Consider the following 12,791-nt stretch of genomic DNA (forward strand, 5'->3'; position numbering starts at 1 on the left):
CAAGACGCATGGTATTAGTTTCAAGAACTGAAATACAGAGAACTAAGAAATAATTTGAAATACTGTTTACCTTCTTTGGCAACGGGTCCATAATAGGCCCAGGACAGGTTCTCCTCAATCCTTGCGTCAGAGGTGTACAGCTCCCCCTGATTCAAAACACACGAACCGTCCGCTGACTTGTAGTTGAAGCTCATGCATGTCAAGTTCTTTTGACTACAAAGAACTGCACATTCAGATCGCGAAAGGGAACAATCACTCCGGAAACATTCCGGGTTCGAACCCCCCGAATTGATGAGACGATACCCCTCCTTCCCTCTGTAGAACTCGCCGTGCGCAAAGTTCAACGCCAGTCCTATTGCAAACAATAGGAGGAACATTGCAAGGGCTCGCCACCAGAAGAACACACAGCGTTTGTAACGGATGATACAGTTTAATGACCCACTTTGAAGTCACGGTGGTGGGGCAATGTTGTTCGTCACACAGACACAGGGTTATACACTGTAGCACTGGTTAAGCAGTCATTCCTATATTGGTACGTCGATCGTGAAATTCTTATGTTTCTACTTTAAACATAACAGCATGATCTGTTGTCAGTACAGCGGAATGAAACAAAGTTGAAAGCAGCAGACCCAAGCAAATTACCGGCGTTCGCATGTCAGTCGTTTGACAGAGAGCTCCAGTTTAAAAACGGTCGGAAGGTAAATCAAGTGAAAATACAGTTGCGAGCAACGATGAGGGCTCCTTGTTTTGAATACAATCCAGCTACACGTTGACGTTGAAAGTAGTAATGGTTTGTTAATGTGAATGATATCACTAATAGCCGAAGGCTCTCCGACAGGAACTACTGGAAGTTTCTAAAAGCTGTTCGCAAAACCTTTTTTCTCAGATTGAAAAAATATCACTTAGGCATCATGAATTTGAAAAGAAAGGGAAACTTTGTTCAAACAGTCACAACACTAGAACATTTATTAACGGAACAAGTTTCACAATTTCAGCAAGGACTGTCCTAAGCACGGGTTCTGTAACAGTTTGCTCCCCTTATGTTGCACACAGTCCCTGTTTCACTGACCTTATCTCTCGCTCCCACAGTCCTCTGAAATGTGGGGCATATGGTGGATTGTACCTAAATCGCATTCTCTATGAGGATAACTGGCTGGTTATTTCCGGATTCATGATAGTAAATACATCGTGAGGTTCACTCTCTCCATCTTGAAAGTTTGTGCCACAGTCCGAGAGTAGTTCATATAGTGTACCATGATGTGCGATGGATCTTCTCACTGCCATCAAGAAAGCATCAGAGTCCATACCTTCCAGGAGATCAAGATATACTGCCTTAGTCGTCATACATTTAAACATTATTCCCCATCTTTTCTCCTGTCGTCGACCCAGTTTTGTCCACATCGGCCCAAAACATTCAACTCCAGGGGAGTAAAAGGCTGGTTTATGTAAACGAAGTCTTGCTATGGGCAAATCAATCATGTATCGATAAATGAATCTCATGTAACGGCAGGTCTTTGGGCAGGAGTCGAACTTGGTGAAACCTGAGATAGCAATCTTGTTTCTTCGGAATCTCAACAACACACCTAACAGAGAAGATCCAATGATGAGGCCTGGTAGCAGTTGTTTGTTGATATTGTCTCCCTTATACTCATAAGAACAATTGAAAACAAGACGAGATTTCCCATTATGCTCCACAATATGATGTAGAATGAACCAGGATTTCTCAGACCTATTTGCATCGTCCTCACTGATCGCTCTAACGTAACTGGAATTGACAAGTTTGCTCAAATGGTGTTTTTCGGTTCGTTTCAGGCTTGGCATCACAGCTTCTTTGCTTTCATGAAGGGTAGCAGCGGTATTCCGTCGAAGTAGTGGAGTGGCATAGTGAATCTCGTCCTTAACTGTCAACTTGACAATTCCACTATCCTTGATAGACAAGGCCTGTTTCTCCTCCTGTGACCTAATCACCTGTTTACTTAAATAGGGTATTGTGTCCATTTTCCGCAGATTCTCAAGATGACGCATCAATTTCTCATTGTCCCTTTGCAGGCTTGTGAGAAAGCAAGTAGTCTGGGCGTTATTGACTGGCAACTGAGAGGGTCCCTGTACTGCCCATCCAAAGTTCGTACACACTGCAACTGGTGTGCCCGGGGGGCCAGACTTGATTGGCTCAACTGGTACTCTGAGGTTGGCATTATCAGAGGCAATTAGAATGGTTGGACGCACATTGTGTATGCCGGGAAGAGTTGAACCTTGGAGATGAGGGTACTTTCTTTGACGGGAATCAACATCATAGGAGTATTCAGACAGGGCAATGTGGTCAGAAGATGAAGTAAACGCATCTCGAATTGTGAAGATCTCACTTGGATGACCAAGCGGAGAAATGTCAAAATTCACAGAATGGCCATGGCAGTCGAAATTTCCACGTCTGATTGTAGACAGGAGAATGCTGGCTGGTGTCTTCAATAACCCAGGTTGATTTGCTGTAGACGAAATAATCATTGTCCTCATGGACCCATCGTCTAATATAGCATAAGTCTGAAAACTGCAGGTAGGACCATGAAGAATGACTGGCACTATTTTCAGCATGATGCTTGCTGGATTGGTTGGCTGATCCACAAACAGTTGCTTGACTTTGGTGTGCTGGAAATTCTCTGATGTGATCATTAGCATCATGTAGTGTGGTGAGATGCACTTTGGTACATTTCATACACAACTTTTTTAGGTTACATTGTTTAGCAGTATGAGTTCGTCCACAGTTCCATCATCTGTGCTTTTCTCTTTTCCAGTTGACAACTTCACTCACGGACAGTTTCTGGAATTCTGAGCATGCGCTGATGTGATGCTCTTTGTTGCTGTAAGCACAGTATCCTGTTCGTTGATTCCGTCTTGCTCCAGCACTCTTATTACTGGCCAGTTGATCTGACTTAGAGGTATTCGAGTTGAAGACTGAGGTGGGCATTTGTGATGAACTCCGCTTCAGTACTGGAATCGATATATCTCGTATAGGCTTTGGGGCTTGATACAAACTGGCAGCCTTATGAGCAATTTTCTTGGCCCGACCTTTCAGCTGCAACTAGTCTGAGAAGTGAAGAAGATTTTAAGTCCGGTCTTCATCCAAACTCAAGATGCCTTTGTTCAGGCAATACTCAATAAACCCATCCCGGTCGGTTTGTGGCAGTTTACTCAAAAGACGATCTACGTTTGACTCACATCTTATTTCAAAACCATTGTCTCCCTCAAAGGACCGAAGCATTCCAGCAAGTGAATACACAGAAAGTGCGAGATTTGCAAATGAATCAAAGTCATTGTATCTCACTGTAGGAAGATTCATGATCATGGCTAATTCACTTTGGACCTACTGTCTTGGCTGACCATATGTTTCTTTAAGAGCTTGCATAGCACTAGTGTAGTGCTTCATGTCATACAAGAAAGCCTCTGCAAGGCTTTTTGGAGAACCACCCAGTCTATCCAGCAACACTTGAAACTTAAACTATTCTGACAATTGGACGTGGCTATCCACAATACTGTCAAAGGTCATCTTGAGGAAGTCTCTCTCCTTACCATTAGCAAACGATGAATGTGTAGGCTGGGGGATTCCATAGGACGAGACAATCAATGGTTCTGTCATGTATGGTTGATTAGGGGCCATGACTCTTGGTAAGACTGGAAACTATGTTGAGCATTGGAGTCAAACCTTGGGGAGTGTGTCACATGCCTGACTTGAGGAGACAAACCGGATTTAGATGGCAAATTGTCCGGATTATGAATGTAATTGTCAACAAATTCAGTCTGAGTTCCACGCTGAGGAGTGATCTCATCACTTAATTCCTTATCTGGAAGTACAGATGTAGACACTGCAGCGTGAGGGTCCAGCAGATGGTCCAGCAGAGACTCGTGAGACAAAGAGAGCTCAGTTTTAGACTTTAATGAATGAGTGGGATGCGATTTGCCTGCAATCCAGTTTGGTATCGAGTTTCAGTTAGATGACGCTCTTATCAATGCACCACAAGCTGATCCACGCAACGGAAACAAACGAGCGGTGATGAATGGTTTGGTTTCCTTATACATCACAGCTCGGGAGTTTCAAATTTTCAATTGGCTTTCTGTCAGTCAAATTATCCGAGCATCCGTCTGTAACATGCATTTCAAGAAGGTGGAAATGGTGGCGTGTGAGGGGTGTGAGAACTGACAACCAGAGCAGAATTTTCTTGTGCAAGGTGAAAGGGGATATAACCTGGACCAAGATTTTGCTCTCGCGTGTGTGCGTGTGTGTTTATGTTTGTGTTTACTTGTTGGTTGGTTGGTTATTTAATGACACACCCAGCAATATTCCAGCTATATCGGGCGGTCTGCTAATAATCGCGTCTAGACCAGAAAATCCAGTGATCAACAGCATGAGTATCGGATCGACTATGCAGTTGGGATACGATGAAAAGCGTTAATCAAGTCAGTGATCCTGACCACCCGACCCTTTGGGTAGCTGAAGATCAATTCTAACTGTAAAATAAAATATATTCAACAAGTAATTCATTCAGGTCGACTTGTTAAGGAACTCCCAAATAGAGCATTTTATGAGTAAATGACTATGGAATTATTGCGTATGGTGAGGAGAGCGAAACATTTGTTCAACGAAATGTTTCAGAAGCAACGGATATCACATTTCCGAATAGCAATTTCAAAAAACTGCTTCTGTGAACACTTTGAAAGGAAAAGATGGAAAGACCCATGATAACGTCACGTAAGAGTGTTCTGTTTGAGAAACTTTAAGAACTTGGACAAAATATTAAATACAAAGAAATAGAAGATTAATATAGGGCACATAGCTAATGGTGCATGTAAAAATTTCAATTTTAAACAAAAATGCGTCACTGCCATACTTTGCTTTTTCAATAGTGCATGCAGGCCATGTTGAACATGAAGTTAGGCTGAATAATGTCACTGGTATTGTTGGAAAAACAAGTTTCATGAATGTAATCTGTTTTTAATGCGTAAATTTAAAATATCAATAAAAATTACGTGTATGTGTTGAGCCCCACGACTATATTTACTCATGAAAAAAATTAAGGGAACGCATGAAATAGCTGTGACTTTTAATCTTTGAAACAGTGAGAGAAAAGTTCATACAGATGAAAAGGCTTATGTCAAGTGATGAAAATCAATATCGGGTGTGTCCCCCATCTCTCTGGAGAACTGGTTTTTTTAGACCAGCCGCTTTAAGACAATTACGTGAACAAATTCTGACGTTTGTTCTTCGCCTGAATTCCGTATTGATTTTGGAGGAGGATTTGAACCTGTCTCGCAGAGCAATAAGGCGTAGGGTCCGGTCATCCCATGGGGTGGTTTTCTTTTTTCCGTCCCCGACCACGCCTCATTTTGACGTCACCAGTCGCTCTATAGAGTACTGTCTCGCCATGTTGACAATGTTTTTAACCGTTGTGTTTGACAGTGCACATACATGTCACGTGTAAATCGAAGTGCATGTAACTTTAGGAGCATGTAGTGCACATACATGGAAAGCATTATGGTGAGTTTGAGGAACTGCTCTTCACGAAAACGATAATACAGGGCGCTGAAGTAAGTAGACAGAAATTTTGAATTGCCCTAAGAAACATGCGTTCCCTTAATTTTTTCCAAATTTCAGTAATTCTCAACAGAAATAAGTTGTGCCCATTAGAAATTTCAGCTTTCAGAGCCGTCAAAGTGCCGTGTATTTGTTCATGAAGATGTAAGTGCTGAGTGAGTTAAGTTTTCCGCCGCACTCAACGATATTCCAGCTATCTTTAGCAGAAATAATATTCCCGTCAATAAGGTAATGCATTTCAAATCTATAAATAACAGATATCATGAAATAGCTAATATCAAAATACTCCGCGGTGAAGCAGGTCTATGGTGAAACCCATGTTCATGAGTATAAGAATAGTTCTGATGAACCGAAAACCACGCCGAACGGGATTCGAACGCACGAGCATGTAGGGGTGTTGCCTTCCAAGAGACGCAACTCTGCACAGCGAATGGGAACCCTGTGAATCTTAGTGTGGAGGGGCGGCTGGGCCTAGATTTTCGAGGCTCTCATGTTAATGTATGGCACTTTTATCGATTATCTATGCTCTAAGAGACCGTCGAAAATTGTTACGACTCCATACATGAATTATGTTTACCAGAGTGAAATACGACGAGGGTATGTGATAAACTGTGTGTCATTGTGGTTGACTGTGTTTTCTAATGGTTTGTTTATTGCTTATTGTATACCACTGAAAAGAAGTTATGTAACACCCATTGTTTTCAAAAGACCACAGTAGCTTTTCCAATCGAATATTATGCGTCGTGCTGTGGCACACAAACTATGGTTAGATATGGAAAGTATTTCTGTTTTACTTTACTTAACCTTTGTGGTGTGGTATATATTATATATGCAATACAGTGTACATAGTATAAAGAAAGGTCAGGTGTTATCCATCGTGTCGTGACAGATCAACTATAGTCATTTGTCAAATATCTTTCTGTTGTATATTCTTTTAACTTGTTGTGTTGAGCGGTGTATATTGTATATGCAATACGTAGTGTAACTGTATAGCATGATTTGTTGAACAGGGAGGCGGGCCGAGTTTGACACGTGGGAGACTGTCGACGGGGAGACTTGCTGTGTGAAACTGTTTGAACTGCGCATGTCAGCTCAGGTACATATACTCACAGTGAGTGAGTGAATGATTTTAGTTTTGCGCCGCGTTTAGCGACATTCCAGACACAGTGGCATGTAACACTAACACTGTCGTCTAGGTATGTACTGTCGTTAGCAGGGTATTAGCACTATATGAAAGGAAAGGGACGTAACGTAACGTAACGAGGTCAACACACCGTTTCAGGGCGAATTAAACAATGATCGCTGTATCTACCCCATTAAAAGTATGCACACATTTCAAGGTAGTAGATTACCTACAAAATGAGATAAACAGCACAAAAATCAAAGCAGCACTTTAGGTGCTGGGGTCCTCGCAGGACTGAAAAATCGTGATTTCTCGATTCCGAGCCTTACTTCTGGTGTGATAAATACACCGAACATTGTTGCATTCGCCCTGAAAGGAACTTGGTGTGTGTTGACCTCGTTACATCCCTTTCCTCTTGTATAGTATTAAGATTCCGTTAGCGACGGTAAACACCTTGATGTCAGATTTTAGGGTTACAAACCCCTTTAATTCAAGCAATATGACGTACGGCTGGGGGCACCAGAAATGTACCTTTGTGGGGAGATTCGAACCCGGACCTTCGATGTGACCAGCGAACGCTTTAACCACTTGGTTACTTCACAGGTGACACCATGAAAGTGGGGCAACTCCTATTTACTAGAATGTTGCCGGATGACTCGAACAAGCAGGACTCACCGTGATGTACCTTGACGCATGTTTCAGGCAGATCACGACGATCAGATTGTCAGGTCATTGACGCACAGCGCAGACGGTTTCATCCTCGTCTACTCAATCACCGACAAACGGAGCTTTGACGCTGCATCACGAGTCCACGAAGCTATTCACAAGATCAGAAACAACAGCGACACGCCATCGGTGCTAGTTGGTAAGTGACAGAGTAGGTAAGGCTTGCGTGACCGATCAGGTGAGACAGCTTGCCCACTTGAAGCTCGCGTAAAATCTTGAACATCGGCGCCGAAACGCATTGTGGTCCTATGTTCCCACTCAGATCTTCGCAGAATCATCTTTGATACAAATGCGTATTAACTTGACACACTGCAAAATCTATTGAGCAGTGTCACAAGGGTAGGTAACTTCCATATGTTTGGTGTTTTCTGGTTCAACTGTACCATCGATCAGCCATATATGGAACTGTGCAGAACTAATTTAGCTTAGCCATTTTGTCGGCAAAACAAAGTGTACACAGAATTGATGTTAATATCACGGCTTCGATAGTGACTTGTGATACTCACTATATGCGACTATTTATTATAAATGACATTTCTGCCCGAGCCAGGAAAAAGTAGGTATCCGAATGTTGTCGAGTATGGACTACATTCCACTTTTAGCTCACCTATGTATTGAGGTGTTGTTTGTGCTGCAACCTCCTGTTGTAGACCTCAGACTATTTCAAAGTTTTGCTGAATGAGTGAGGGCCTTTGGTTTTAAGTCGCTGAAGGAATATTCCAGCAATATCACGACAGGGGACACCAGAAATGGGCTTCGCACATTGTACCCATGTTGGGAATCAAACCTGGGTCTTCCGCGTGACGAGCGAACGCTTAAACCACCAAGGTCTGGTTGTTCAATACACGGTTATCTTCACCGCCGATTAACTCCAAACTGCCGGTTAAATCCTTAACCGTTCGTTAGCTAACCGAACGATGTTCAAATCATGGTTAGTGATGCCGTTAGTTAACGTCGCGGTCAAAATGTAACAGCGTGGTTAACGTCAATGGTTAGCGTCCATGTATCCAACAATTCCGTTTTCAGTTTACTTCATGTTTACCAAAAATAGAAAAGGGAAGAGAAGTCGTGATTTCTCTGATGACGAAGAGAATGTGATCCAGTGGTTGAGGCCAAATGTATAGTGTATCATATCAGTGTCGCAGCCTTACGAACGTTGGGTATTGGAAGCTCAGTGAGGGACTTTCTTCAGTTAATACAACCAAAACAGAAAAGAGTTTCAGTGAGAAACTATAACACGACTATTGACACAATAATAGTAATAGTAGAAGCATGTTGTCCTTGCATAGACGATTTACAAATATCATACACAGGACTAACGCCTAGAAGACTACAGTCGTAATGAAATTTAAATTCCCACGCGACCTATTGTTCACTAGTAACTCATGACAATTGTCATGACCTTGCCAAGTCGTGCTGATGCTATCAGTATCATTTATTAATTATTTGCCAAGTCTATCAAAAATTGTAATGTATAACCACAAATCGCCAAATCAAACAATTTAGATGTTGTGAAATTAACACCATTAGTTTTTTATCTGAAATATGCTTTCAATGCCAACAGAAACTCAATATGTTACCAGCACCACGTGCAAGTAGATCAAACTGTAATTGTACTAAATGCCTCATGGCCAACACTACTGAATGAAATAGATCAGTTATCCGATCGTACATATCATCATTATCTGAACGCCTTCACAGACGCATACTCCGGAAAGATGTCTTGAAAAACACGAAGCGGCGTCTAATCTATAGATGAACATATGCTCATTAATCAGATGAACCTCCATTTAGTTCAAGTCACAAGTGACTACAGAAATTACATAGTTTTATTTTCAATGTCATCTAGGACGGGAACAAACGTATTATATTTCATAAGCGTATTATGCAACGTTGCAGCAATTCGACGGAGAAATACTATTGTGCTATTGTATTCCTCACATGAAACTATCAGTGGATAACATTAGCATTCAGATATTGTTATTGTTACGATTAATGAATTGCCGTGACAAAGTTTTACGAAATCCACTCTGAACCAGCAAACTACATATATCACAGACAAGTCTAAAATATTCAATAATCTGTTGAGGAAACGCTGAGCAAGTTACAATGAATCACAATACAGACTTTTAGTACAATGCAGTTGAGGCTCAAGTCTAAGGTAATGGGTCACAAATATCAAATATTAACTCACCAGAATCTTGGTATTACAGACAGAGCAGACATGCTACAAAGTCAGTAGTCAAGGAGACTGTGTCGAACGATGGTGATGTAGATAATGTTGACAATTATGCTCTTATTAAACGTAATTGTCTGATATAAAGTTTTGTAGATCTATCGTATTTAACTACTTGTACATAATTTACTGCCTCTATCATGATTTGCTGTTTAAATCACTAATTACTACATATTGCACCATATGTATAATGCTTCGTGTGTTTAACATCTTTTCACTTTGACTTTGACACAACACAACACAACACAACACCAGTAATTCCGAGTGTAAGTCCGTGTATGTGTGAGAACATTCGAGCAAAGTACCGCTGTCGCTATTCACTTAGAACTTTCTCGAACAGCAAGTAAACAACAGATTGACAAGGGCAGGTAACTCTGGAACGCTATCTAAAAAGGCCTGCCGCTAAAACTATTGCCATTATACGAAATGTGGCCCACCACTCAAACTCAAAACTCTAAGCATTATGTCCCAATGATAACTATCTCTTAATCGTTCATTATACAAATTATAGAAACTACACTCTCTTAATATGATAAATAAGCTAAACATTCCAAACATTATCGTGAGTAGGGATCCGACGCCACTCCTCTTCCAGGGCAGCTGCCAAATCGTTCCTCGTCAATGACTGATTTTGGCGTTTTCGAATATGACGGCCGAGTTATTCCCAAAGGTGCTCAATTGCGGACAGGTTTTGAAGAGCTGGAACTTGCGTTCGTCAATAAAGTTCAGTATTTGCCATTTTCACTGCTGTAAGTGGTTCATCTCAGTCTGGCAGGTCGGCTTGGTACGTCAACGTTATGGCCTTAAAAGGTCGATTGGAACGGGGACCATGAATGCGGAGTCGTCTGGCCACAGTCTGTCTACTTACAGGATGTTGACTTTTGATGACGTCGCAGTGAGAAACAGCCGTAAATACCGGTCCTCTTTTCGGGCAGTAACCTTCAGTCTGCAGTACTTTGGCCAGTCTGTCGTAGATGTGTGATAAGTCTTCTGGCGGTGGATTTACAGCATCCCATGGTCCTAACCACATGTTCTTGTGTCTGTTCATCTGTAAAACACCCACTGCTCTCTCCCTTTGCTCTGGTGTTATAAACGAGGCATGTTCCTAGTTGTCAGTCGCTTGATATGATGTAAGAGAATAAACCTAGTTAGCCTATACACCCTAATTTGATACGGGTATCTTTGTGCACAGTTTCTTTGGTATTCGTGTAAATTCGTATTATTTTTCACAAAATACGAAATGCAAGTGCAAGTGTTCCCTGGGAATAGACATGTTGTGCTTGAGAGATGTGTTTTTCGCTATTTTCAAACAGAGTGACAATTATTTTGACAATTTACAATCGTTTATATTTTGCTGGCGTTTCTTTTGGCCGCTACTTTAATTATCACTGATATCGGGTCGGCATTTCTTCCAGTGACTATAAAAACACATAATAAAAATACACAGTAAGAATCATTCTGATTACTTACATGTCATATTTATGTGCAAACGATCCCTGAATCAAGGCACTGGTCCTCGCCAGCCTAGTAAACTTAGTCAAAGGTCTATTCGTTACTCTTCTCTGCTGTATAGGAGGGTATCGAAAAGTACTGAGAGTAAGTTTACTTACGCTGGGGTCCTCGCAAAAACCCATGTCAGCCGCCATATTTTTTAGAAATCGGTCAACGGTTGTGATATCATATGTCAACACTGCTGTACATATCTGGCTGAGGTGTACTTGTACAACATGTATTTTAGTTCCTTTGATGTGCTTAATTACAACTTCATATGTAACTCTTCGTCAGGACAATATTACCAAAATGAAAGTCCAGTCCGCCATACAGCCAATCCTTTCTTAGCAGAACTTGCATCATGAAGGCAGCGTTAGCCATGAACGACATTTGCGAGTTTACCACACTGATAGAAAGTTAGCGGCGGTCCTTAGGTGTGTAAACTTAAGGTCACATTAACAGCCTGTTAACGTGAAAACGACTGTTATTAGTAAACAGTCGTTGGTTACATGACTTATCAGCTGGATAAAATATAACCGAGTTTTGAACAACCGGGGCCAGGCCACCCCATTTTTGTTGAAGCATGGTTGATTCCACACCACACTGATGGTAAAAACAAATCTTAGAATTAGCTATTAAGAAATCGCCACAGAAAAAAAACCAGAAGGGCGTCCTTTCACCAAACACAAAACGGACGTAATGTCAAAATACAGCCCATGTTTACGAAAAAGGGGTTAAGCTTAAGCACTCTCCAGGTTCGATATCTCACATTTGAACAATGCTTTGAAAATTCTGTGTACAGGGACACTGAATGTACATATTTAATTTTTGTGTAATATTATTTTACAAACTGGACTTAAAATTTCATAAGACCTTGATCTGTGTAATTAGCATCAGGTAATCAAACACGAATTTCTTTAGATTTACTTCTATCTTGATACTGAGCCCAACAGACTCTGTGTTTTCTGTGTATTTGTGTAACTTGAAGATGAGCCGTGACAACATGACTGGTTGACGTGTTCATTGCCGATGCTTATTTTGCAGGTAACAAGGGCGAAGCTTTCACGGAGCGAGAGGTTCATGTGTCTGATGGTACGGACTTGGCGTTTGATATTGGAACGGCATTTTACGAGACTTCAACGAGAATGGATATGGAGAAGGTGCGAAGTATATTTCACGATGTTATTAGACAAGTGAGGTGCGTTCGATTGCGTTCCCGTTGCCAGGAACAATCTTGCAATAAAGTGAGAGGATTTATTCACAGATTGAGCTTGCGATCAAAGCGGAAGTCACTCAAGAGACAATCGACAGGATGACGTCATTTGATGACGTCACGTGTGTGAACTTTGGTCTGAATGGTGACAATGCTGGTATTTCCCTGATGTGATATGGAATGATGTTTCTGTTGTGTTATTGGTATGCTCCTAAATATCGGTTATGAAGTTCATATTGTATTGCGTAGAGAAAGCTATTAAATGCTCACGTGAGGACATGCATATATTTGATAAGCAACAGGTTAGATGAAATAACGATCAAGACAATTATGACCCTTGCCAACGACTGCTTTCTGTTTTTAGGGAAATCTGTTTTCCAATCACATATTATCCTTCCGGATACCCATATGCTGTTGG

At 41.4% G+C, this 12,791-nt stretch overlaps 3 protein-coding genes across 3 annotated transcripts in view; 1 reads left to right on the plus strand and 2 right to left on the minus strand.

Annotated features, from left to right (window-relative positions):
- Positions 1-377, minus strand: part of LOC137260978 (uncharacterized) — a 40,176-nt gene extending 39,799 nt beyond the window's left edge. Inside the window, exon 1 of the mRNA XM_067798569.1 lies at positions 71-377. Coding sequence (XP_067654670.1) covers positions 71-377 — 307 coding nt within the window. The remainder of the gene's footprint in view (positions 1-70) is intronic.
- Positions 1-12,791, minus strand: part of LOC137260980 (MOB kinase activator 3B-like) — a 357,679-nt gene that overhangs the window by 296,779 nt on the left and 48,109 nt on the right. The window lies entirely within an intron of this gene.
- On the plus strand, positions 3,651-12,535 carry LOC137260682 (GTP-binding protein GEM-like). Its single transcript, XM_067798275.1, has 4 exons — positions 3,651-3,660; positions 6,595-6,695; positions 7,410-7,572; positions 12,205-12,535. The coding sequence occupies exons 1-4, from the start codon at positions 3,651-3,653 to the stop codon at positions 12,474-12,476; spliced, it is 546 nt and encodes a 181-aa protein (XP_067654376.1). The 3' UTR covers positions 12,477-12,535.

Source organism: Haliotis asinina, chromosome 14, assembly GCF_037392515.1.
Source record: "Haliotis asinina isolate JCU_RB_2024 chromosome 14, JCU_Hal_asi_v2, whole genome shotgun sequence".
Lineage (NCBI taxonomy): Eukaryota > Metazoa > Mollusca > Gastropoda > Lepetellida > Haliotidae > Haliotis > Haliotis asinina.